The sequence below is a fragment of the Channa argus genome, chromosome 4 (assembly GCF_033026475.1).
Source record: "Channa argus isolate prfri chromosome 4, Channa argus male v1.0, whole genome shotgun sequence".
Taxonomy (NCBI): Eukaryota; Metazoa; Chordata; class Actinopteri; order Anabantiformes; family Channidae; genus Channa; species Channa argus.
The window spans coordinates 10293843-10321451 of NC_090200.1; the positions used below are offsets into that span (position 1 = coordinate 10293843).

Here is a 27609-nt window from a genome sequence, read left to right on the forward strand (position 1 = left end):
GATTAGAGAAACTGTTCAAACATTTGTGGCCTGTGGTGTTTTTTTTTTTTAATACAGTCCTTGCTTGGAATCAAATTATGGCGAAATATCTCTCTGGCAGAGCATGAGATTGATTCGGATACGCAGCTTTCTGCACTGAATACATAATCGCGTGAGCTTGTCCTTCGGTGGCAGGGCTCAGCAGAACTCATGAAGACAGCAAGGTTTATTATACCGCTGTTAGCTTGTTGTTGTACTATTAAAATTTATACCTTTAAGCCACTTTTTTTTTTTCCTCGTCAGAGTGGAGTGAAAAAGCATTGCATAAGCGCAGCATAAATGACGAGAGACCTGAAAAATAGCATATGATGTAATTAGGTATGCATAATGTAATTGTACAACAGCTGTCAGGGTCCTTAATCTACCTCCCACAATGCTTGTGTAACAGGAGCAATCTACTTTGTACATTTTAGGTGGCTGTTACTACCATGTAGAGGTGGGTCAACGGGAATTGAAAAAAAGAAATGTAATAAATTAAAATGGAGTAATGTGGAGATTTAGCATTGCACTTTTATAAATTCAGATGTTTAAAAATCAAACCAAAAAAATAAATCAAGAAATGAATAAATAAATAAATAAAAGCAATGTTCCAAAATTTTTACCAATCAAACCTGATTTTTAGTTTAACTTGTACTTTGTACTGTACAAGAAGGGAAACTGTAGCTGTACTGTGAAATAACATATACATTTACACAGCCTGAATTCGGATACTCAGTAGACAATGTAAAGTTATGTCACACTATGTTACAGTTGAGGGTTGGAGCACCATCTTGTGAGGTTTACACCCGCTACAGTGGTTACAATTGGTTATGTTCTGCACTTATATAGCGCTTTTTTACCTATTGGCACTCAAAGAGCTTTACACTGCTTCTTATTCACCCATTCACACTCACAATCACACACACTCATACACCGATGGGGGAGCTGCTGGCCAACGCTTACCGGGAGCAACTGAGTTGGGGTTCAGTGTCTTGCTCAAGGACACTTCGACATGTGACCGGAGGAGCTAGGGATTGAACCAACAACTGTGAGATTGAACTTTGTTACCTCTCCATCAAATTTGGAATAATTCAAACAACATTTTAGCCAGGCAACAATAAAATTAGGGTGGAACTCCTCTGTACTGTACTACTCTGGTGATGCTTTCCAGAATCCAGCTCACCAACAGAAAGACAGGGGGGAATCCTCACAACATGCATGACGTCAACTTCACATTCTCTATAAAATGGCACACAGGAAATGTAGTGCACTATACATTATAAAAAGGTTCATCTAGATCAACACAAGTCTTTACAGAGTCCTCACAGATTAAATTCCAACCATCCACTGCCTCAAGGTCACTCAACTGACTGTAAATTAACCCTGCCAACCACCACTTTACATATTGCTCACACACACACACACACACACACACACACACACACACACACACACACACACACACACACACACACACACACACACACACACACACACACACACACACACACACACACACACACACACACACACACACACACACACACACACACACACACACACACACACGCTCACACTCTGGGATTACTTTGTCTCCGTGAGCTTTAGCTGTGTGCCAGAAGCGTCCATCTTCTCAGGAACAACTCTTTTTGTTTTTCTCGCCATCCAGCTCAGTCAGCGTCCATTTGAGTTACAGCTCCTCTGAGAACTCAACACAAACACACACACACACATACACAGCAAGGCAGAATGCTCCATTTATTTTTCCATTAAAGCCTGGCTGGTTTACTCTCCAATAGGTTTACATGCTGTTGAAGCACAGCTTCCTCACATATTTTTATTTTTTTTTTACGTTGGGCACAGAAAAACAAGGATGCTGAGATTCTTATGGAGATGTAGATCTTTGAGTTAAAGAGCAGGCATAATGCACGAATCTCTGTTGCGGGTTCAAATGTCTTTACCTGCCATGATACATGTTGGTTATTTGCTTCATGTGAGCTATATGGAAGAGAAAAACACTTGAATAATATCTTGTTAACAATATTCTGTCTCAAAATTTTGCGTGAAGTTAAAACCAAGTTGCCAACTGTGAGGCCACACCATACGTCTTGGTCTGTGGCATTTCAGGGCTCATCACAGATGCATAATTGAATTGACTTGCATGGGTGAACTTAATTGCCTCTAGTGCCAATGAGCCCTGGCTTAGATGTAGCTGCACAGTGTGTTTCGGCAGATCTGACTTATAAGGCAACACGCTGCGCCAGCGAGCACGGCCGCCCTCTCTCAGCCTATACGGGTTCGATTTAACTAGGGGGTGATTCAAAACTACTCAGCCAAGCTGTTTGAGTTATTGCACCTCCCGACAGTTGAGGACCCCGATAAGGAGTGATTCATGAGCACTGTCTCCTGCCAGGTTCAGCCCAGTAGGGAACAACACCACCAACACACATGGAAAAGGTGAAAAGGCACAGATGGAGGACAGGGAGACACTATATACCCTTTCTCACATTTGCTCGCACACACTGCAAACACTCCCACTCACACAGACAAAGCCGGTATGTTATTCAAAACAGTGCAACTACATTTTGAATACACATTTATAATATCTGCAGTGATGTACACTAGCGTCTCTCAACACGTTTTTATAAGTCTGTTTAGGATGACATATCCACTCCTCTCTACTCAAATAACAGGTAGAATTGCAACTGTGTCTCCATCTAGTGGTCACAAATGGACATTGCCAAATTACAATAAGAAAACATGCAGATAATGAGAGATACACATCACTTACAGCTTACAGTAAATCCTGGTACACACGCACACACACGTTGGAGTAAATTCAAACTAGCATGTGTGTTTGAAGGTAGTGGACATTGTATTGCTTATTTTCATCTGTTAAATTCTGTTTTAGGAATCCCAAGGCACTGGATTTCTGTGGACTACATTATACTCGAAGGTGGTTGTAATATTTTGGCCAACCTCATTCGTTTTTAATAAGTTTTAACTTACAAAATTGAGAAAATATGACCTTGTAAAAGTAGAATTCATGGCGGAGCTGATGTATTGGATTGCATTAGATTGCACAGGTGTACCTAATAAAGTGTCTCATTCCAACCATGCAAACTGACATAACCAATAAAACGATAATTTGTCAATTCAGACAGTTCACAACACAAAACAGACTAAAAATTATGTGGCTTTTAAAAGTTCAAACTCACAGTTTTTGTCCTGAAGGAAAACAGATTAATTCTCTGTAGAGACTGTAGCAGGCAAACAAAAGATTCAATAGTCTTTTTCTATACGACAATAATTTCCAGATTATAAACTCTATAATAATAGACATTTTGTTTAAACTTAATTACACACCACCAGGTTTGTATTTGTAGTTTTTAGAACTCTCATTGATATAATTTATTCCCCCAGCCTCTAACACTAACCATTAACTAAATGTTTAACCCTAATCCTTACCCTAAAAGTTTACCTTCACCTCCTTACCCAACGTTTTAATGCTAATACAGGCCTTTGAACTTGTTAGGACCAGCAAAATGTCCCAACTTCGCCCAAAGGTCCTAAGTAGGTCGCAAATACAAACGCACACATGCACTCGCGCACACACCCACACGCACACAAACACAGTAATCTCAGTGGTATGAGGCAGTGCACCAGGAGCTCCTGACAGATGAGAAGCACGCAGCTGGTGGAGGAGGAGTGAAGGCGACCTGAGATGTGATCGTCGTCTCCATTCATCATGATACTGCGACTGCAAAGCAACAGCTCTGACATCGGTGAAGATGGTAAGTGCAATCTGAACATAAACTACTGGGAACCAGTGGTTACAATATTCTGCCTAACATTCTAAAACCTTTAAATAATTACCTATGTCAATAAGCATTCATTTGATTCCAATTTGCTGACTCCAGGTCATTACTGTCATCATTACTGTGGTATTGCTATTCGAGTTGTTGCTGTATGATTAAAATTCCTATCCTGTTTAATTCTTTAATCACAGATTTTATATGCTTAGTTTGGTAAAGTTTAAAGTTCATTACATAGTAGGACATTTTATGATTTTTATGCTGCCATTGTATGATTTCTGTGTTTTTATCCTAAAATCACTTCTCTGCCCTGTTCGGTGGATACTGCCAAGCAAAATGAATTAGCTTCCATTGTGCTTCAAGTAAATTATTATAATCCACTCACCTGAACAAAATGAATATATTATCTCTGATTAAGTGTAAACAAGGGCCAACACTGTGGAGGCAATAGATCAACAAACCCTCATTGTTCACAGCAGACAGTCGTCGTGCGCGCACTTCCTGGACACAGCAGTGATGCTCAGAGGCTATGGAGACAGCTAAATACAGAGGGCCCTGGGAGAGAGTGGGGGAACCTGTCGTATTCAAAGTATTCTCCGAGAGCGGGGCTTACTGGAAGAGTCAATACGACAGACTACAACCAACAGTATCCTGGTAGTTAGAGCATTCTGGAAAAATATACCCTGAAACCTGTGCCAAGGACACCACATGAACAATATCCATACAGAGCTTAAATGCCAGAAATTAAATGGTATAAAAGCAACTTAGCATCTCCATTATAGTAATTAAAAGTTAGATGGAGTTTTTTTAGCTTACCTGGCAGATATTAAAATGTTTTACACTTCATGCTATTCGATTCGACACCTCGGGTAAAACAAACCCATCACAGGAGCATTTTGCAGACCACTTCCCCATTTGTATAATGATTTTTGCTACATCAAAGAATATGATGACTGATTGTCACTGAAGGTCGTATTCCACATAGTCAGAGAAACTGACCTTAGTCGTCAGTCAGGGTGCAAGTAATAGGAAATCTACTCTCCTTTTGGCTTATCCCGTGAGTTCAGGGTCGCCACAGCGGATCATTGTCCACATGTTGATTAGGCACGGTTTTTACGCCGGATGCCCTTCCTGACGGATGCAGATCCTGACGGATGCCCTTCCTGACGCAACCCTCCCCAATTTCTACCGGGCTAGGACCAGCACTGCACAGCTGGGGAGGGGAATGGGCTGTTAGGGGTTCAGTGTCTTGCCCAGGGACACTTCGACATATAGCCAGGGCCGGGGATCGAACCACTCACCCTGTGGTCCGTAAGCAACTGCCTTTACCAACTGAGCTATAGCCGCCCCTGCAAGTAATAGGAAATAGTCCTGATTTTTCTCAGATTTCCACTTTGTGCCACATGTTAATGCTTTTTAAATTCTTATTTACTGCAACAGATGCACATGGGAAATATAAGACTAGGTAAAAGACTGTGATTATAGAAAAATAATCTGCACTTAAGACTTGGCCATAATTAAAACAATTATTCAAGTTAAGCCCGCATAAAAGTTAAATATGCAACACAGCCATCCAGCACCCTGACCTTTACACTGGCAGCTTTCTCTACATATTGGGCGCCGCATCTCTGACGTGGGTATGAAACAGTGGCACCGCATGCAAATCCTGAGGTACAGATTCAAATATGGAAATGATTCCTGAACATAGTGTCCCAAGACCAGAGAACAATGATTCTTATTTCTCCAAACAATTTAGTCTCGTTTATCTTTCTTAAAATACGGTTTTCTATCCTCAAACTGCAGAGGTGCTTCTGGAGTTCCTGAACCAGTCAACAGCGTTCTGCAGCAAGTTCGAGAGAGGCCAGTGGTACTGCTATATTCTGCTGGTTCTCTTCACTTGTGCCCTTCCTGTTGGCATCCTGGGAAACATAGCGGCTCTAACCAGCTACACCTGCTTCAGGAAGACTTCAAGCACCAGCAAAGTTTTCCTGTTGAACCTGGCTCTGTGCGACTCCGCCTGGATCCTCACCCTCCCTGTCACCCTCTACTTCACCTTCCAGAAGCCACACCTCAATGACGTGCAGATCTTCTGCCAGTTTAAGAAGATCTCCTTCAACATCAACATATATGGCAGCATCCTCTTTCTCACACTGACCAGTTTTGATCGCTACGTTGGGACTGTTCACCCCATCAGCTCTCTCCGATGGTGGGACGTGAGTAAAGCCAAGTTGTGCTCAGTCTGCACATGGGCTGTGATCATCCTGAGCTCCATTCCTGAAGTATTTGTAACCTTTGCTCTTCAGCGGCCAGAAAATGTCAGTGTGTGTCTGGACCACATCCAGGGTCCTTTTATCTACATAAAGACAATCACAATTATCAGAACAATTGTAGGATTCCTGCTACCATTTTGTGTCATGCTGTTTTTCTACATCATGACAGTTCGTGTTTTGAGGCACCTCCCGAGGGGCAGAAGGCACAAAGGAGCCCAACGAGCAGGAGGGAAGCCTTTATGGCTCATCACTGCTGCCATACTCGTCTTTGTGGTATCCTTTGTGCCCTACCATGTGATGATCGTCACCCTGTTGTTTATGAGGATCTATAACCAGGTCACACCATCTAACACTCATGTCCTCTATGCCTCCTTTGAGTTCTTTGAGGCCATGTGCAGTGTCAGCAGTTGCCTGGACCCGGTGCTGTATATCATGGCTAGTGAGCAGTTCCAGAGGAGGCTGCTGGCCTTGAAAAAAGACCAATACAAGAGATTGTGCTGCAGGGCAAACAGGAAGGTTGGGGTAATTGAGTGAATGAATGACTTCTTTGGCAAACTCTTTCGAATTGATGACCCATGTTTACCATTGTGCCAACATCAGATGCTAACAGCACAATTATCTTGGCCTAAAGTTTGCATATGTCATACAATTATGGAACTGTAAGGAAAACAAAACTACTAGGGCAGATAAAACTACAATATATGTACAGTATATACGTCAATGCTTGAGCCACATCAGGCTTTTTTTATGAGTCAGAGAAATATAAAAATTTTAAATGTTAATTTTCTGCAGAGGCCTGTATTCGAGAACAGTTAAACTTTGATTGTCAAAAACCATGTTCTGACAGCTAAATATAATTATTTTTATTGGTAAGAATTTAACTAATTACTTTTGTCAGTAATTTTTTTTTCAGGAAAAATATCTATTAGAAGCTCTCTTAGCCCAAGCGGAAATATTTTTAATTACTAATTTTATCTGGCCAAAAGTCCAAATATAAATGTAGTTTACAAAAAACATTTACCACTGACATCTTTTAATATTTCTTATTTTGGCTTTATGAATGACTATAAAGAATAATATAAAACCAAAATATGTTCACATTGATTTTTTATTGATTAAGTCACTGGTCAATTGCATATAGTCAGGTGACAAATCAAAGAACAAAGTGAAATAAATGAACGCTGATGCTTGCCTACAGGGCACAAGGGGTCACTGAATCCCACTCCATCAACACCAGTGTTGTTTTTTTTTTTTAATCTGTCAATTATTTGCATACATTAAGCTCAGTTGAAGCCTGACTTTAGATTACCTCTGCACCCGTCACATGAAAGAAAAGCACAGGTGAATGAAAAAACCTTACCGTTAATAATTTGCCATAGCGATGGGATTAACGCCCATAACATTCTTATAAATACCAACCAACAAAAACATGAAAAGCACCTTCTGTTCAAATATTCTGACTGAATCAACTGGACACCACACACGGAAAATGTGATTAAACTTAACAATGACAGATGTAAAACACAGGGTTTTAAAAAAACAAAACATGCCATGTTTATGTCTGGAAAGTAATTATATCAGAAAGCGATGGCATCGTATTCATATTGATTCCAGTCTCTGTGATCAAGTCATCCATTCACACACTAACTGTAATGGGAGCTCCACTCTTCATGAGCGTGATGTCAGCTATTTTTTTTCCTGTTTAAATTTCGAGCATCACAACAACTACCCTTCCCTCCTTCGAGATCCTAATGAACATTCTCCATTAAAAACAAACCCAGGTTGCAAAAAGTTTGAGCTACAGTACTGGCCGGATCTTAGTATGCACACACTGACATCGGCATTCATCACAAACGTGATGGGCCGCAACATCACCGAGGAGCTTTGGGTATAACCGTGACTACGACGACTAGCATCCCCAGGGTTAAACTCCTCTGTAACCAAGTGTCTAGATAATAAATCAGACGTGGGAAATGACAACAGAACTCCCTCATAGGGAGACTACAGCAAGTACAGTCAAGGCACAGAAAGCTGTTTGCTGGGTACAACTCCCAGTTCCAGTAAGCCACATGTTAGATCATTTCATTTTGTAATTCATGGCTTGGCTGGAAACCAAAGGAGTCCTACATTTCAGATAAATAAGCAATTTCCCTTTGGCTGCTTTCCTTTGTTAGCTAGCTGTCGTTATTATAACTCTGTGTCTTTGTCTTCCTGTCTGCTGTGCACACACACCTTTGTGTTTTATCCTTCACTGCAAACACATGGACATGAAATTCACTCAGCAAACAAAGTACATTAATAATGTCTATGTGACTGTGAAAAATGATCTGTTGGTTTATAACATGATGCAATATAGTTCGGTGTTATTTATTTGGTACTTTTCTGTTGAAATGGAAAAAAACAAAAAGATAAGAACCAATCTGAACCTCGACCTGCATTCATTGCCATTTTGGCCCCTAGGGGTCAGAAAAGGCACCTGTAAACACAACACTTACATCACTTTATATAAAGATTTTATGGTGAACACGCTACCAAGCATTTGCCTGCTTATTCATCTAGCACACACAAGGTATATTGTCTTCATACTACCCATCTTGTGTTTGCAATATTACCTTTCCTTGAGTTGTGGACAGCAAATCCAGTATGTGCACAAGTGAGATGTTTGTGTCGGGTGTGCAGTAAGTTTACCAGAGTCCTTCCAATGAGAAACAGTGGTCCAATTTCTGAGGAAAACAAGGCTGAAGAATTTAGACTGAACCAAAAAGAACTAAAGTTGTGGACCATAAAACCAAAACAATGAGCTGAAGGACCTTGCAGAGCTGGGGGTAACTGCAGATGACAATGCTACATGTAACAATATCTAGTTCTTTTTTCAGTTTTTAATAGAAGCATATAGATTGGAGAAGCTTTAACTGGTTTTCATTTTCACAATTTTTAAGACTTTTTTTTTTAAAGAGATTTTTTTGATGTTTTAGCAAATGATTCAACAAATGCTATTAGATGCCAGGATTGTAAACTACTGTATGCTGCTGATTCCCATACAGTAACACAGCCACATATAAAACGTACACTATATTAAACTGCATTAAAGACATCAACATCTAAATGATGGGAGCTTCAAACTGAAAGACAGCCCTATAAGTTCAGACTGCAGGGGCAGAGCAGTGCACTGGCACTAGAAAGATTATGCATTATTTACACATGAAGGGGGCAGCTTCTGAGGCCAACTAATGAAGGCAGGCCTGAACTGAAAGATAATGTGTAACATACAGCTCTACCGGTAAAAGGTTGGCCAGGACTGAATAATTATGCAGATAAGTGCAGTTCAGCCATATCGATCAGGCGAGTGACGTTGCCATTTGTAGATTCCTCGACACCACACTTTTCAGATGCCAGAGCAGAGTCTGGTATAGATAAAATAGTTAAAAATACAGCTTAAATTAATAACACTTGGAAGTCCAGTTGACATGATTTAACCTTCACATAACCAAACTTTGAACCTCAGTCAGTTGATCAATTACTCAACAGTAAATTATTTGAAACTCTTGTTAGTTGTAGAAAGAGACTCAGAGAGACTCAACTCCAGATATGGTTAGTTCAGTATTTCTATAATGTGGCTACTACTGGATACTAATGTGGACTTTTATGTTCTCCCCGTGGTTGCGTGAGTTTCCTCCGGGTGCTCCGGTTTGCTCCCACAGTCCAAAAACATGCATGTTAGGTTAATTAATGAATCTAAATTTGCCCCTATGTGTGAATGTGTGTGTGTCTGTGTAGGTCTCCCTGTGAAAGAAAGGGGAAACACCCTGGAAAGGGTTGTACCCCACGTGCCTCTTGCACGATGACAGCTGGGATAGGCTCCAGTCCCCCCATACCCACATAGGATAAGCGGTGACACATAATGGACGGATGGAAGGATACTGATGGTAGTTTTTGATTTTTTTTTAATGCTTGAACATTTCTAAGGTGGCAGTTTCTTTTGCCTCCTTTTGAAAGTCCTATTCACACAAAACTCACACATACTACATTTAATCAGAAATATATATGGTTGCAGACTATCAATCAAACTAAACCAAGCACTTTTCCTTTTTTACTCAAAAAAACAATAATAATCATTTAATAATTTCCTAAAAACAAAAGACTAAACATTAGGGCACCATTTTTGACATTCACTCTTAATGGCAACACATCTTTCAGAGAGACATACACACAGCAGTGCACAGAGCCACGGCACACACACTGTGGTGCATTAAGCAGCCTCTCAGCCTTTGTGTGGCACAGTAACAACATATGACAGAACCCAGATGGGATCCTGCAGGCTGCAATCATCAAGACCAGCGGAAGGGGATGAGGGGCCGTCCAACCAGTGACATGTCTCAAACTCTCTCTCACACACAGTTTTTAATATCATATAGCTCAGTAAAACTGGCATCAACATCGCCGTCACAATGTCTTGTGCTGTTAACTATATTCTTAACCCTCAATTGGAGATGAGCGATCAGTCTGACTGAATTCAGAGTCGGTACTAGCCTGCTAAGCAGGGTCTAATCCAGTTAGTACAGTCATTTGCATGACTAAAATTTACCCTTCAACATACCTTTTGAAATCTGAAAAGCGAATATACGGCATTACGCTAATGTCACGACTGAGACAGCATGAAAGAGAAAGCAGAAGCAGCTTTACTTTTCCCATAATGGAGATGGGCAGTGAGAAAATCTTTTAGTGTGGAAGGAGGAGAAGGAGGCCCATTATATACAGCTTACGTTCTGTGCTGCTGCATTTCACCTCAAAGAATGAAACTAATTATGTATTATAATTGTGTTTTGTTTTTACAATCTACCAAAACAGAAAGTACATTTCACTGTTGGTTTTACATGGAATAAAAAGAAAATACAACCTGCCTGGAAACAGCAAAACCATTTCCCCAGATATGACAGTAGTATTGATATCATTAAACTCTCAGCATGACAGTGTCTATTTTTGAAAACATCAAAGGATATCACATGATCAACATGACTTGACCTGTACGTGCTCTAATGGATGCTGTTTCAGGAGGATGTTTAGGCATCAGCTGTCATTTCCTATAGACTTTAGAATAGTTGTCACAAAACCCATGGTTTTTTTGTTTTCACTAGTAAAATATTGACTTGTCTTACAGTCTCACTTTCAGACAAATTAAGCCTATTGACCAATTCTAACACTTATTCTGGTAGAAGCCTAAAGGCCTTTTACATCTGCATGACGTCTGAGAAAACACCGAAGGAATCGCTGTTAACATTTATAAAGTTGACTTATTCGAATCCATCGCCTAACGAAAACAAAGCAAACTCAAAACTGAAATAGGCATCTCAAAAATGCTTTGTGACCTAGAATTTAATACAAATACATAATGACAGCCAGTCTCCTTGTGAATGACCCGAAGTCACTGGCTACCGCCCACTCGATTAGAGAGCACACATAGCCTTGAGTGGCTGAATGGAACGACACAGGTTGTTCCTTGAACCTTCGAATGTAGACTGAAAAATCACATAAACTGTCACAGGCTATTTATCATCTGGGGTTTATTTTGCTCCAAGATGGACAAACAGAGCAACACAATGTACCTCTGAATACCCTAACATGCAATAACATGGACTGAAATAATTAGTTTTTGAGGGGATAAATCACTATTCAGGTTTTCTGGGCCATGAAAAATGATTAATGATGCAAATTGATGTTTGAAAAAATTTGTTTCTCGAGATTTATGAAAATGTATATGAAGTTCAGCTCAACTACAAACAGCATACACTTTGACATGATCCAATGTACAGTATTACATTGTTAAACAGTGTCAGACAACTCCTGAAAGTAGGATTGCGTTTTAAAAGCCACAAGTTGTACTGCCAAAGTGGTTGTTAAGGTACTCAGACCTTTGCCTATTCAGAAGTGTTCCCACTGCCTGCATTTCAGAAAGCAGAGAAGGATCTGCAGGGCTTTAGTAGAGACATCACGATGTGCAGTAGGTGGCCTGTGGGACAGATCTACAACAGATGATAGCTTTTACAGCAGGCCTGGTACTATAGTACAGCTCTTATGCAGTACCTGGGCTGTGATTACATAACTGCTTCACTAAAGAAAAAAAAAAGTTAAATAGGACACATTCAGATCTCCAAATTCCAACATCACTTTTCCCCTCTCTACCACATATTCACTTCATCTATCCTTTCTAACAGGCTCATCTCTCAAACTGCAAACACACATGCTGAGGTGTTGTCTAACAGGTACACAACCACATATGCACACACAAAACATCACTCCCTCACTTACAAACTCGCACACCCACACATCACAACACAAACCATCTGCTCAGAGGCTTTTTGAAGTGCATTAGTGGTATCTGGCTGCAGGAGGAGCTGCGCTCTGTCTGTCCTCTAGCCAATGTCTAAGTGTGCAGACACAGATAAATCACATCACTGACAGATGACTAATCGACATATGGTGAAGCCTTATGCCATGGAGGTTCTTCAGGTTGACTAAAAAGAGGTGGTGCTCACAAATACAAATATATAAAAGGGTCAGTTTAACTAAAGTAAAAAAATACATTTTGTCACTCAGCTCCACTTGGAGTGTCATATCAGTGCCCTAAGATTCTGAATAATTTAGTCCAATCCACACACATCAATAGGAAAGGTATTTAGGAAGCACTCTGACAAAATAAATATTAATACCATGTTCCACAGATTCTTCAGAATAATGTCAACTCAATCAATGGCTTTCGGCTTGTCCCTTCAGGGGTCGCCACAGGAAAACGTGTTTCGCACATTGATTTGGCATGAGTTTTTATGCCGGATACCCTTCCTGCTGCAACCCCACCATTTTGTCTGGGTTCGGGACCGGCAACAGGGTTTCCCTTGGCAGCTGGGCGGGGCCACACCTGGTGGGGTGGGATTCAATCCCACGGCCTTCTGTATCCCGACCCGATGCTCTACCTGGCCCGCTGGATTACAGACATTTTATAAATCTACATACTCGCAACATCATTAAGAATCAGATCCATTTCACATTTATGCTTTTAAAACAAATATTAACCTAGAACCAGCAGCAAATGATTTCTCTAAGCATAAAGACAGCTTTTCTTATCCGTTTCCTCGGGTGTCACCATGGCCTTTTCACGGAAGCATGTGGACATCTGCGAAGTTACTGTGCCTGACCAATAAACCGTTACAGCATCCAAAACATCAACACTTAGTGTTTCCGTGTTTGTGCAGATTGAACAAACAAGATACAACATGCAATTGGAAAATTGAGAAATGCCGTCCTATGGAAGGCGGTAATCAGGCTTGCATTTCTCCCCCTGCTTTCACTCTAACTGAGCCAGAGTTAAAAAGGTAGAAAGTGTCAAATCAAACAAAGGACATTTGCATGAATGGGTAATTCTAAAAGTTAACAATTTTGGAAGTTGGCTAAAACAACAATTTATTGGTATATTAATTGACATTATGGTGACACCATTTCCATCTAGTTGAATCCCCAACTTTTAAGCACGTCCACAATTCAGGGTTATCCAGGTCAGACTAGAACAAGACTTTATTTACTATTATATTTTCAAGAAAATACATATTGTGAGTATAAACAAAATACACACTATATTTCAAATGAATCTGTATAAAGCATCAGATTTTAAGATACTTCTTTGACATTTGTTGGATATAAACTGAAGTGGAGAGGAGACAAGAAACATGGGACAAGAGAGATGGGGTTTGACATACAGTAGAGGAACTAGTCAGACTCAAACCTGGGACACTATGGTTATGTGCTGTAACCACTCAACTACCAGGCCACTCTTTATTAAAAGCTTAATAAATTAACGTCCTTATCTCAGTCACAATTCTATTTGTATATAGCACCAAGTAACTTCGTTTGGGCTGCTGACCCAGAGGAACAGACCCTGAGTAAGGAAACAATTAAACGATTGCAACTTGAGAAGATAAAACAGTTGGTATCATCAGATCCACTCACTGTGTACTGTGAACAGGAAAACCACAGTCCTCACAGCCATTTTCTATTTCCCCTCTCACTGAGGATTTTGTATTTGCAGAAAGCAATGTGTCATCATGCACCCTTGGCTTTCTATTTATGTTCAGAGAAGAAGATACCAAGAGTTCACTTCTTCCTCTCCCTCTCTTTTGCTCCCACTCTTTGCTCTCCAATTATAGTCATTAATGGTTCATCTCAAGAAGATGAGCCAGGGCGAACAATAATATCCGGGTCTAAATGCGTTGTGAATTGAGTAGGAAATTGTTATGTGTGAGTTGCATAGAAAGCACTGCAAAATGCTGCACAGTTTAAACAAATGTGCCACTGATGAGAATGGAGTCACAGCTTAATGAGGGGAGAGTCAAATGGAGGGAGATGATCTGAACAGCAAGGGAAGAAGAAGACTGAGGTTGTCAAAAGAGGTGAGACAGATGGCAAGTGGGTGAAAAAGTTGAGGAAATGCACTGAGGAGGTGTGAGAGGTGAAGTAAGTGAGCAATACGAGTGCTGACAAAAATATGGAGCACAGAGGAGTGCTGCGAGGTGCTCTGTTACGTCAAGCCTTAGCAAAGGAAAGAGGGTAACTAACAGCATTCATTGCATTCTAATTGTGTTTAACGGGGTCTGGTTGTTGCATAAAGTTCAGCGGCATGGCCGATTTGGACAATCAAAAGATACGATGTAGTACTTTCACAAGTGCTTTTCTTGTCATGTGTACTCCTAACAGGCCCCGTACGCAGCAGAAACTTTGACTTTTCACACCAAAACAAAAGCCCAGGTGGAGTTAATATGGTTAATAATGGTGCTGTTCCAATTAGGTGTCCCTGTAAGCCAGGCCATTAGCAAAGCATACACAATACCTCGACCTTAAATTACACCTAAATGGGATGTAGCAATTTTTAAAGGGGAACTCTGTCAATTTTACATTCAATTCTGTTTACACCAGGGGAACCCCATACGTCGATCGCAAAGGTATAGTGGGTAGATCGCATGGTATTAACGAAGTAGACGTCAGCCGATCATCCGTCCTCACTATGTAATTTGTCACTTGATTGATGTACAGGGCAGCCAATCTGACATCTGATTTTCTTTTCTGTGCTGCAAAGTGCTGCAAAACTCTAGCAACCTAGTGAGATAACCGCTGGGCTATGCATCCCTGGGTGAGTCTATTCAGTGCAAGTCCTCAGAGTAAGGTAATGATAATAAATGTAAAGAGTTGTGTTGTGCAATATGGGTTGATGTAGTTATGCAAGCTACACCAACATATATTGTGCACATAAACAATTCTCAATATATTAATAAATAAATACATGTTTTGTATTTTTATAGTAGGTAGATCATTTTGACTCGGTCATTTTTTAAGTAGCTCACAAGCCAAAAAAGTGTGGGCACCCCTGGTTTACAGGAATTGGGGAGCAATGGTGAATTTGTGTGCATTTGCATAAATCCTAAATCTCATCCTGTGGTCATGTTGCATTATGGGTAACGTGGGTGCAAGCATTTGAGGGTGCAACAGAAAAGATAAAACTACTTCCTCTACTGCACTGATTTCTATTCTTTTTGAGAGTCTCCATCACAGGCTTGACAATGTGAAGAAAGTACAACGCTAAGACAGACAAGAGTAGTCTTGGTGTGGCTGTGATTGACAATAACACAGTGGTCTGCTGCCCCCCCTTACATGAAGCCGAAAAAGCGTTTGACCCTGATCTGACTATAAGTAAGAATGACAGCAAAGAGTTAAATAAATTAAAGTGCAACAGCATAGATATAAAAATGGGAGCTGATAGTGGAGATACTGCATATGTCTTAAATTGAATTACTATTTACAAAAAGTGGAGGGTGTATGAGCCAGCCAGGGTTTCCTCTATTTTTAGTTCATGCTGTGTATTATAAGGTTAGTTAGATTAAGAAGTGTATGTACAAGTTTACTAATGATGTCATCAATGACATCACATAGCTATAGTCTCTGAGTTTGCCTAACTAGGTGTTAAGGAAACGATGTTCTATTGGCAGATTGGGGCTTCAACTATTGAAGCTACTGGCTACAGCTATTGGTACCACAAGGTAGCAGTGGAAAGTTGAGCGTGTAGCTGTGGAGGTACATGGTTTACAGGGAATTATTTTGAGAAATTTGATCAGTAGAATTGCTTTGTGAAACTTGTTCTGTGAAATTATATCAGAAGCGTTTTTTGTGAAATTTAATTTACTATTTACTCAACTGGAATGCGGGATTCAAATGTTCAGTGTTTATCATACAACGATCTCTGGAGAGGGTAATTTTGGGAGTAAGCCTGTATCTACAGGGTAAAAAAATTCTTTTGACCGATTGACAGAAAACAAAGCAACAGCTCTGCACATTCCACTACATTATTGTGTGCATGACTTACCAAAGAGCTGGCGGTGGAATATAAACTTCCCAGCAAACAGGCCAGTGATAATAGCCAGTATCCAGCATATTACTTTCAGGATGTTCCATCTGAGACCCGGATACTTGTTGAACAGGAAGGAGAAGCAGTTACCCACCACAATCATATGTGCCTCCGTCTGGCTGTGAGAGACGGGGTCCTCTGCGAAGATTAAGAAGTTAAAGAAGGTGACGAGGTAGGCCACGATGAGACGTGACCATGGATGCTGGAAATAGTAGCGAAAACAAGTATCCATCCTGCTGAGCCCCCAGCCACACTACACCTGGGGAGGGGGGGAGGGTCAGAGAAAGAAAGAGAGCTTTTTTCAATATGATTAGATTACACTGAAATGAGCAGGGCAGATTAGAGCAAAAACAACTATCTGACTCTGTTTACTGGGAGGAATATCCAGGAAGTCTTGTACAGACCAGGATTATGCTAAATCCGATAGTTCAGAAACATTTTTTCACACAAACATGACACAGGTCCTGATCTGGCTGGTTAGTGATGACGAAACAAACTGGTTCAAATAGTGGAACATTGCTTATTGAGTTATAGCCAATCAAAATTAAAAAGCTTCTTAAAAAGACAGAAGCTTTAAATTCCTCATCACTGAGTAAAAAAGTGGAATACCTGTAAAAGGTAGAATCCTAGTGGGTGTAAAGCTGAGCTCGGCTCAGCTTGTCTGCTCTCCTCAAAAAACCCTGGCACAAATATGCTGACGCTCTGCTCGGAAACAAGCGTCAAGCAGCGCTTCAGTAACCCACCGACAGTCCTGTTTTCGCCACGCTGTATATTTAAGCACCACTATTATTATTCACCCATGAACTCCAATCTGTGACTGGTCTGACTTTTAAGGACAGAACTTCCCAAACCAGACCCCTGCTTTGACACACTTTCCCAAAATAACCTACAGTGGGAATCGGAAATGATATAGTGGCTTCAGAAATAGAGCTGCCACAGTGGGACACCCATGTGGCTATTAGATTTCACTGGTATAGTGTTTGTCTTGTCACGTCCCACCTTGGGCGATGCTAAGCTAGCGGTTCTGCTAGACAGAATTAGACGGCCTAATTATTCTCCAGACAAATGCAAAACATTCTTCTTCTATGTATTAAGACCAGTAGACAGCTTTGTATTTCTGACCTCCCAATTCGATGCTTGTGCCTTATGGCAGGAGAGTCCATAATATCAGCATGGAGTGGGAATCAGTCAGTGCACCCAAAGGACACAATGAGAAACATGCAGAAACTTCACTGACAGGTCTGATTCTCCTGGCATGTACAGAATGGTATCTAGTTTAGTAATTGGAAATAACTTGCACTATATTTGCAGTATATGTGCAGTATATGTCATATCTTTACCCTGGTACCCCTGGTACTTAACTTTGTGGTTTACCCCTAAACCATTTGGACTGACCAATGCAAACAGTCTCCAAGTCCTACAGGAAATGCACTGATATCCCACTATTCGTGCCAGTTCTGGCAATTTCTGAGACCACGTCTCTCACATGACGCCAAATATCACATATTACACCACACGGATCGTGGATCTAACAGATGAGTGGAATTATCTGATTACACAACTTTGCACCCAGTAAGATCAGGCACGGAAATTCATGCAAGACCTACCTGCCTGCACCCCTAACATCTGTGTGCATGTGCGGTAAACCGCCAACATTAACGCACCTGCCCCACGCCGTTTTCCTCTCAGACGACAGTCTGGACGAGAAGCCGCCCTCCCGCACGGATCTCCTGCTACATTAACCCGACAGCGGCGCTCTAATCACCGCAAACACAATATGATACGGGAGGGTTGTAGAGGGATTATCCATGCGACCTGTTGGTATAAGACAGGGGGACCCCCAACCCCAAATCCTCTGCCATTGTGATGCACCGTGCAAAAGCCGGGCGGTGCTTTGTTAGCAAGTTCCCTCCGGGCGGTGGGGTTATTTGGGCTGTTGGGACCGGCTGTTGCTGCTGATGTGGATGGAGATATGTGAGTCCACACAGCACGGATAGCATCAATGCAACGCAGTGTACCAAACACGTTGACTCATCAGCGTAAATCAACGCTAGTAGGAAGATACAACTTCCATCCATGTATTTCAAAGTAAAACGTGATGAAAAAAAAAATGGGTCTGTAAATGTAAAATAATTAAGACTACTAAAAATCAAATTTTTTTATTTAAAATTAGCGATTGGTATAATTTGACATTGTTTAACTTTTTTAATTTAAATGATACATTGATACATAGATGTTTTTTTTATATTGCTAAAGGTACAATGCCTATTTGTTACTGGTGTTATAATGTCTTTCTTTGAGTGATGGTCCACGTTCCTTTAACGACATGACCAATAATCGTATAAAAATCACTTTTTTTATTAACTAAAGTTGACAAATGATAATGGTCTATTGAAAATTTTTTGTATAATTAATTAACATTTCACAGTGAAATTAAACCATGTCAGCATTTTTCTATTATAACCATTGTTATTTTGAAATACTGGAATAAGATAAGATAAGATCAAACTTTATTGATCCCACAGCTGTAAAATTCCCTTGTTCAGTAGCTCACAGTGCAAAAAGCATTTTTTTAAGTATTTACAAAAGTTAAAAATATAGAATATACAATTTACAATAATATATTTATTTTGGTTTAATGATGTTTTGCTAAAAGGAAGTAACTGAAACTAATAACAAAATACGTACCCTTATTGTGAAAACAGGTTCGTAACGCTTCCGGTACGACTGTCCCTGCGTTAGTTGACGCGAAGCTGAATACCCTTCTGGTGACAGAGTGATTTTGGTGTCAAAAACATTTTCTATTCGTGTGTTTGTTTATTTATTAATTTATGTAAAGAGGGGTGTGTGTGTGTGTGTGTGTATGTGTGTGTGTGATGGGGGGGCGGGGGGGGTAGACAGTAAGCCCAGTGATTTCCAGCAGCCTGATTTTTCGCCAAATAGGATCTGCACCCATAAAAGGCGAAAATCTCCCCCATGCTTCAAATCAGATCAAACCAGATCAAGATAAAAATAAAATAATAACTGATTAATGGACTTTAATCCTGGCCCAACACTACTGTACATTTTTTAAGAGTCTATTTAATGTGTTTTTCATAATAAAGTAAATGAACATAATTAATTACAGTCAAAATCCAGTAATTTGGGCTTTATTTGACTAGCAGCTGTTATACAGCTGTTTTGAACTAAACTTTGTGGACCATTTAATAGTTATTGAATATTTTTATACTGTGGCGTTAGTGCCTTTATTAAAAAAAAGAAAAAACACTTCCCCTCGTAGTGGTATTGTTGTTTTTATTATTATTATTACAAGGGACTACAGTCACTTTTACTTTAATGAAAATGTACTAATCAAGAAAGATTGTGTCATGTGACTTCGTTGTAGATGACGACAGACTAGGGGCGGTTCTTGTCGATGTAGTCCACTTCCTGCTTCTCTGCCCCGATTTCGCCTGATCAGCTTGCAGCAGCCCTTTATCCGACAAAAGACGCGATGTCACATCAAACGGGCATTCTAGGTAGATATTTCTCCCTGTTTTTGACCTTTCTGCCTTTTGTGTAGTTTGCTGTTTAAGTGTGGGATTCCGGGCGGAGCTTTAAAAACCAGCAGCAATTCATTGCAACGAGAAGCTAGCGTCAAGTTAGTTAGCCACTGCGAGCTAGCTGTGAGCTACCGTGATGTGTGTGTGACCAGCGGTGTCCTGTTTGTTTGGGCACTTTTTGGACCATGACACATAATCTCCGAGGCTTTAGCCAGTTTCCGGTCAGCTAAATCATGAGTGTTTTTTTCCACAGCGCTAGTAAAGCCTTTTAGTTCTTAGATTTATTACGTGGAGCTTATATCCTGTATCGCTTAGTTTAGCTTTCTAAATGGATGGGCGACGCCTTCCACCAAACAAACTGCTGCCCTGGTAGAGCGGCCGGTATTCGCATAAATGTAAGGGAGTAGCTTTGGCATTGCCTGCAATTTTTTTTTATCATAACAGGGGACTTCAGTTGGGCGCGACGCCCTGCTATATATGGCATCAGCAGCGTATACTTGTCTACACTCTGAAACCACAATTTTATTTAACCTGATTTTAAAATTATGTGCCATTTATGTAAGCAAGTAAGTAATCTAAAAAAAGATAGTAAATGCTTGTACTAAATGATGCCACCTTTTAACCTCTGTCTGTAAAGATAGAAGTTTATATTTTCATTAAATATATATATATAGAGAGAGAGAGAGCGAGAGAGAGAATAAAACTAGACCATCAAGTTTATAGTTAGAGTTTAGTGGTCAAAACTGCAGGACACACTTTGACACATTGTGTGTCAAAGTGTGTCCTGCAGTTTTAATGCACAGAAGATTTGCAAAAATGCAACACTGTATCACCACATTATTCATACTGTAAGAGTATTAATTGTAGTTGTTGTATTTTGTTACCATTCAGTTTGATTTATATAAATCTAATGCAATCTGTTAGTTGTACTTTTTTCACAACTTAGCATTTCCAAGAAGCATTATTAAACAACCAAGTACAGTTGTAAGAATATTAGATTGTGCATTGGTTTAGGGTCGAAGGTAGTCAGCCTTCAGTAACGCGTCTCCTTTTGACCCAAACAAACAAACTGCAGTCTAGGACTTGGTTATCAGAACAAATCAGGAATTAAATATAGTGTTTTTAAAACTAAGAGTTACCCCTTCTGTCTTTTCTCAGCGGGGAATGATGTGAAGGATATCTTTGCCAGTGCCAAGAGTGGAGACCAATATCGGGTCTTAAAGATTGTCATTAAGGATGGTAAGCTGTGTTTGTTTACAATGTCCAATGTATAGTGAAGTCATAACATGTTCTTTTTGACATGGCTAACAAATCCATGCACTGCTGACATTTTTGTTGCACACATCTGTTTTCCAGAGCAACTGACACTCGGTGCCAGCAGGAAAGCATCAAAAAAGTGGGACCAGGAGTACGATTCGTTAGTGCTGCCGCTCCTCGAGGATGATGTGCCCTGCTATATTCTGTATCGCTTAGACTCCTCTAACAACCAGGGCCACGAGTGGATCTTTCTAGCCTGGTCACCAGACCACTCTGCTGTAAGAACACTGGCTTTAATGAATAGCTTTCCATTCTTTCGTGGCATTTTTCCTCCTCTGCTTTAGGTATCACATGGGTGGGGTTTACCACATCAAGGCAGAAACTCTTTGAGTGTTTGTTGAAAAACTGGATAAATGTGGAGACTGACAAAGATGGTTTCTTACTAATGTAGAGGCAGGCTTACTTGTGTCTGGTGGTCCAAAAATTAACCACTCTAGAGATCCTTGTATGACAAACACTGAACATTTATTGGATGTAAATGCACTGACTAAACTCAGTTGGCTCAATTTCTTGGATAGTGTCATTGTGATTCAAAACACATGCAAATGGGAAGAGGAATTTTACAAGAAGAACCAGATAAAGATATTTGTAGCCCCTCACTGCACTCTACACTAACTGCATGGTGGAAGTGAGGTCAAATTCACATTCTGAAACACATAGCTCAACATTCTTTCCTTGTAGCTTAAAGCACAGTGCTTCAGGTTGAGACTTGTCTGAACGTTGCTAAATAATTTCTCACCCGGTGCATGCTGCTACATTAATTTGACCTACTGTGTTCTCATTTTGCTTTTGTGAGATATTTGGGTTTTTTGACATGTGAAGTCAGCTTTAGTTACAGCCTACAATCACACGTTAGTTTCAGACGGTATTTAAAGGTACTTGGTGGCATCTTTTACCCCTAGCATTTCTGTAAAGTGGTTCACAGGCCAGAAGCTGTTTGAATCAGCACCATATTAACAATTTACTGCAAAACACACTGATGAAAGTACCGACACCATATACAATTTGTTTTAAGACTTCTAAATATGATAAAGGTTCTTCAACTTTTCATTGTCAGGTGCGACATAAAATGTTATATGCTGCTACCAGAGCCACATTGAAGAAAGAGTTCGGAGGTGGACACATCAAGGATGAGATTTTTGCTACCACAAAGGTTGGTCATAAAAAAGGGGCACCTGAAATGATGTGAATAACTCATTTATGTGTCCAATATCAGTCAAAAGCTTCAGAATCCTTACTTATGCATTTTCAGCAACTGATTCTTTATTGCCGTATGATGTTTGCTATTGTTTGTCCCCCCCCCAGGAGGATTTGAATCTTAGTGGATATAAAAAGTATCTGACATCGCAGGCTGCTCCCTTGCCCCTCACGGCTGCAGAGGAGGAACTGAGACAGATTAAACTAAAAGAGGTAAATGCACGCACACAAACACAGAATATTTTGTCACTTGAGATCTGTTTCCATTTGAAATCACCCATGAGAAACTAATGCAGTTCTGTGCACTGTCTGTAAAAGTGGAAATGTTCGGAAATGGATGTGGATTATACTTGTCGTGTTTCACTTCTGAAAAGGGTTAACATTACGTCACCCTGGACATGGAGGGTGTAGTGAGTTAAAAGAAAACACTTCCTTCAGCTAACAGTAGTTCTCTTTATCACATCTCCTGTGTGTGAGATGTCAATCCCACTGAAAACACTGTGGGGTATCAGTGTAGGCCAGCGATGCATCCTTCCAAACAGCACAAGGTCCGCAGCAGCGCAAGTGTTCGTATGCTTGTCTGGCAGTATCAACACGGTGCAAAGATGCTGATGCATTGAAGCGTCGGTGTGCTGGCAGAATTTAATCTATTTAGCTTGTACAGCTAACACCCATTGCCTTATCAAAGTGTTGTTCAGAGTAGTAAATAGCATACAGCCTGTGAGCTACAGAATCTCTGTGAATGCTGAGAGTTACATGCAAATGAGAATGTTCCCTAGCTTTGAGTAGCTGTGATTCTGAATGGCGCACAGGTGAGCTATAGTGTGTGTGTGTGTGTGTGTGTGTGTGTGTGTGTGTGTGTGTGTGTCATTGTGCTTTGCCTTTGTTGGTTTTAGTGATAAGAAAAAGAACTACTGTAAGGTAATATCGGTTGCATGCTGTGAATGATGCAAGCAGTGTTTAAACGGCTGATGTAAGGGGCTGTTCCATATGCACAAAGTAAAAATAGAAAAGCATTTGAAGGTGAACTTTGGGGATCTTGAGTTTGCTTTCCTATAAATTATTATCAAATAAAACCACCTTTTCTTTTAATAAACTAATAAATAATCTACGGCTGCTCATCCAGTCTGCCACAAAAACAAGAACCATCTTTTTTACCATATATGGAAGTTCTCTGGGTAGTGCAGTCCCTCTTTGTAGTATGGTCAATTAGAAGCAGCAGTGCAAATGGGAAGTGAGGTTTGTGCTTGTCCCACTTGACCAGCTGTTGAAGAAGGATAATATCCTATTAATCTGCACTGCCTAGATGAAAAAAGAGGCTTTGAAATATTTATCATTGCTGTGCCTTGGAGACAGTCTGCCTCTTACTAAGCAGATGGATAAAAGACCCGCAATCCTTTTAGCATGCGAGGTAGCTACATCAGAGGCTCAATCATGTTTGCACGGCATTTCATTTTGTGGGAACAGCGCTCTAAAAATAGATGCAATCCATCAGTGTAATCCCCCAAAGCTTTTCTAGTTTTCTGTGTTGATTTCATACAGCCGCCTTGTCACTTCCGATGCAAGCACCTCATCTATAATCATCACGCTCTAGCATTCAAGCTGCCTGTTGCACTGATGACTACAATGAAGAATTTTTATTGTAGTTCACCCACTGACAAGTCATTAGGAGACCAAACCATCAGTAGTAACCTGTTGTTGCTTTAAAGGAACGTTGATTTGTTCCCTAATGGGATTGAAGTTTATAGACCAGAGTTGATTTTAAGGATAAAATTTGACTGAAAACCTTCATTTAGTGTGGTCATATTAGCACAAAAAAGCAGATTAAATAGTTACTGAAGAATGCACCGGTCAGCTTAAATAATGTAACATGATAACCTTGGGAGGACAATAGAAGACTCAAGTCTTATGCATTTTGGTGCATTCAGGTGCAAACGGACATCAGTGTGGACACCAAGCAGCAGACTCTGCAGGGAGTGGCCTTTCCAGTTCACAAAGATGCAGTTGCAGCACTTGAACTTTTCAGAGACAAGAAAGTCAACTATGTACAACTGGTGAGTTGTTTTTACTTCTTTTTACAGCAATTATTATTAAAAGAGTTGCTAGGTCAGTAATTTTAATGGGCAATGCAATTCTGTCTTTTATACTATATTGTTTGAAGAAAGATGTGTTTTTGGTCAGGAGGAGTTGGTTACAGACTGACACAATGAGTCACTCATTTGCCCAAAAAGCCTTTGTTTCATTTCTTCTCATTGAAATTCAAAAGGTCCATGTCACAAGATCGGATCCCCACCAAGCACAAAGGAGTAATTGTGGCGATGTTTTAGCCCTGTGTCATTATCCTTTTGTGTTTTCTAGCCCAAAACCTCTGTAAGAAAGCAGATTGTTATATTTATCAATGCAAGTATTTACTGCTCACTGCTGAGCAGCTTACTAGCAACCTCTGTGTGAAGGTTTTACTCAGACACACCTGGGATAGAGGGAAATGGTTTGATATTCACTGTCCACACCCAGATTTCCCTAATTGCTATGGAATTCAAAGTAGTCACTGGCCTGAGCTCCTGGTCTACCTGTAGATTAATTCCACATTCCCTTGTCAACAGAAAGTAGAAGCCGACGAGGAGCTGATTCGATTGTGCAACACCGAGCCAACGACGATAGAAGAACTTCCAAAGAGAATCCCTAAAGACTCTCCACGCTACCACTTCTTCCTCTACAAACACTCTCATGAAGGCGACTACTTAGAGTCTACAAGTGAATAGATACTCACAAGTTGTTATGAACAACTGACACACCCTCTATTATTTCTTCACATTTTATTATACTGCTCTGAATAGCGATGTTCATTGTTTGTTTGTTTTTTTTGCTTTTTGCTTTGCTTTTGCAGTCTTCATTTATTCTATGCCCGGGTATAAGTGCAGCATTCGAGAGAGGATGCTCTATTCCAGCTGCAAAAATCCCTTGGTTGACATGGTGGAAAACAAGCTCCAGATTGAGATTGAGAAAAAGGTAAGAAAGACACAATTTTATTTTTCTCCAAATTAAAAAATTGTAGTGACTTGTAGTGGGAAAACATTTTAGTTTTTTTTTTTTTTTTTTTTTTTTTTTTTAACTTAAAGTTTCAATTTTTTAAACTCCCCTAAAGCTCCAACAATTTATTGTTAGACAGAAAAGGAATCGATAATTGCTCCTGGTTGAAGCTTCAATGTTAGGTTGTGTTGTTCGCCTCTGTCATAGAGTACAGTAAACCACAAATATTTGCATTTTGAATTATTACATTTTCAGACAGTCTATAGATAAAAATATTTAATAACTCCAGAATTCTAATCCACAGATTAATTGTTATTGCATAATAATTGTTAGTTACTTCTCTAATTTGAACCAATTTGATTGACTGGGAAATGTGACTCATACATTTTAAACATTTGTATGTACAAAAGCATGTGATTCAACACATTAGACCTGCCCAGCTCGAACCAGCGAGAAAAGAACAGACAACTTTAATGTGAATATTCCAGCTTTCTCAAGTGGAGTGATAAAGTAGATAGTAAAGGCTATTAAAGTATGTATTTCTAAATTCATAAGATAGTATGGGTCATACACACTGTAAATGGATTCTTTGAAGTGCTGGGGGAGACTCTCAGTCATCCAGGTCCTGGATATTCCCAGGACTGGGAACTTCAAGCAAGTCCAGTTTTCACTAAATACAATCTTTGTGATATTCTTAAGCAGAGATCAGTTTTGCAACTCTGTTTCTTTATTTTATTTTTTTTACTTCTTCCCCAGATGGAGATTGAGAATGGGGATGAGCTGAACAGTGACTTCCTGTATGAGGAGGTGCATCCCAAGCAGCATGCCCACAAGCAGGCCTTCGCCAAGCCCAAAGGCCCTGCAGGGAAGAGGGGTGGTCGTCGTATCACCCGACCTCCTGCAGAGGAAGAGGAGGAAGATTAAACAGACCTCAGAACAAGACCGCCACCTCCACTCCAAGCACGTTCTAAAGTGGAACATTCCTGTGATGGAGGAAAATCATATTTGACATGCTTGTTTAAAATAATAGGACAAAAACCTCAAATCCCCACATAGTTCACCCAGAGACCCAGCTATGCACGCCAAGGACAACTGAGCAATGACAAACAAGAATTTCCATTTGTAGCTTGCCAAATGGAAGCACATTTATGTATGTTAGGACATTCACAAAAATAATTTAAGGTGATTCAAAGGCCAAACATGACCAACTTGAGGTTTTGCTGTTGTTGCCAGATGCTGAGACTTATAAACATTGCTAATGTGACTAATGTGAATTTGCGCCAATATGGTGACATTCCCCAATTTTGAGTTCACATGCTTGAATTCTTTACTTGCATTCCTTAAGCCTGTGTCAATAATATTTCTTTGTCTAATTTTGTTTCCACAATGAGGTGCTCTAAAGCAGAAAAGATACAACTACCCCACTTGTGTCTATTGATTCATTTAACAGTGCATTTTATATTGGAAAATTGACTTCTTTTTTGATATAACTGTGGTTTACATGAAAAGAAAATCATCTGCTGAGAAACTTATTTTTCTATGCAAGTGCTGTAAATGTACATATTGTAGCTGTGTGATGCTCTATGATTAAGAAACAGTCTTGTCTGTTCCGGTGATTGTTGTGTCAGTGAGGATCACGGTGAAAAGAACAGGGGCTTCCAGAAATATTACATCAATACATCTCAGATTTCTCAGAGGAAGCTGCTCAAACTTTGCTGGTTCCCATACAACACAGACGACCTAGAAACCGGATAGGAAAGGGAATTCTAGACGTACCTTGACGAAAATGTTGCCATGTTGCCACACACACTGGTCTACTGATTAATGTTAGACAAACTACTAAACTCACCTCATGTTTGACGGGAAAATCCCTTGATGTTCATACAGTTTCATTATAATAGAGAAATCATGTTTGGTCTTAATTGTTTTCTTACAAATCTTTCTTTTAAAGAGGAAAAATAAATATTTAAATCACA

The 27609-nt window shown here is 40.1% G+C and overlaps 3 protein-coding genes across 8 annotated transcripts in view; 2 read left to right on the forward strand and 1 right to left on the reverse strand.

The window, feature by feature from the left end:
* tmem117 (transmembrane protein 117) overlaps window positions 1–18580 on the reverse strand; it is a 100710-nt gene extending 82130 nt beyond the window's left edge. For 2 of the 6 annotated variants that reach the window (XM_067501752.1, XM_067501746.1), the window contains exons 1-2: window positions 18212–18580; window positions 16506–16806 (exon numbers count right to left, since the gene is read on the reverse strand). In XM_067501752.1, the coding sequence (XP_067357853.1) occupies window positions 16506–16779 (274 nt within the window). In that variant the 5' untranslated portion in view covers window positions 16780–16806; window positions 18212–18580. Of the gene's footprint in view, window positions 1–16505; window positions 16807–17156; window positions 17603–18154 lie in introns of those variants that run through there. The other 4 variants (XM_067501747.1, XM_067501748.1, XM_067501750.1 and 1 more) reach the window with 4 other exon arrangements.
* LOC137125118 (P2Y purinoceptor 1-like) lies at window positions 5615–9560 on the forward strand (the record flags this gene model as incomplete). Its single annotated transcript, XM_067500104.1, has 1 exon — window positions 5615–9560. A coding segment is annotated over one exon (1023 nt), but the record flags the coding sequence as incomplete, so codon positions are not given.
* Window positions 18581–19942: 1362 nt separating the features above from the next.
* twf1a (twinfilin actin-binding protein 1a) lies at window positions 19943–27609 on the forward strand. Its single transcript, XM_067501390.1, has 9 exons — window positions 19943–20065; window positions 21248–21328; window positions 21446–21624; window positions 22464–22559; window positions 22712–22816; window positions 24532–24657; window positions 25207–25357; window positions 25491–25612; window positions 26390–27609. The coding sequence occupies exons 1-9, from the start codon at window positions 20041–20043 to the stop codon at window positions 26555–26557; spliced, it is 1053 nt and encodes a 350-aa protein (XP_067357491.1). The 5' UTR covers window positions 19943–20040; the 3' UTR covers window positions 26558–27609.

Excerpts from the sequence above, each read along its gene's own strand:
- twf1a (XM_067501390.1), top strand. The coding sequence starts at position 20,041 with ATGTCACATCAAACGGGCATTCTAG. Across the intron at positions 24,658-25,206 it reads AAGTCAACTATGTACAACTG|AAAGTAGAAGCCGACGAGGA; the intron begins GTGAGTTGTTTT and ends CCTTGTCAACAG. Across the intron at positions 25,613-26,389 it reads AGATTGAGATTGAGAAAAAG|ATGGAGATTGAGAATGGGGA; the intron begins GTAAGAAAGACA and ends CTTCTTCCCCAG.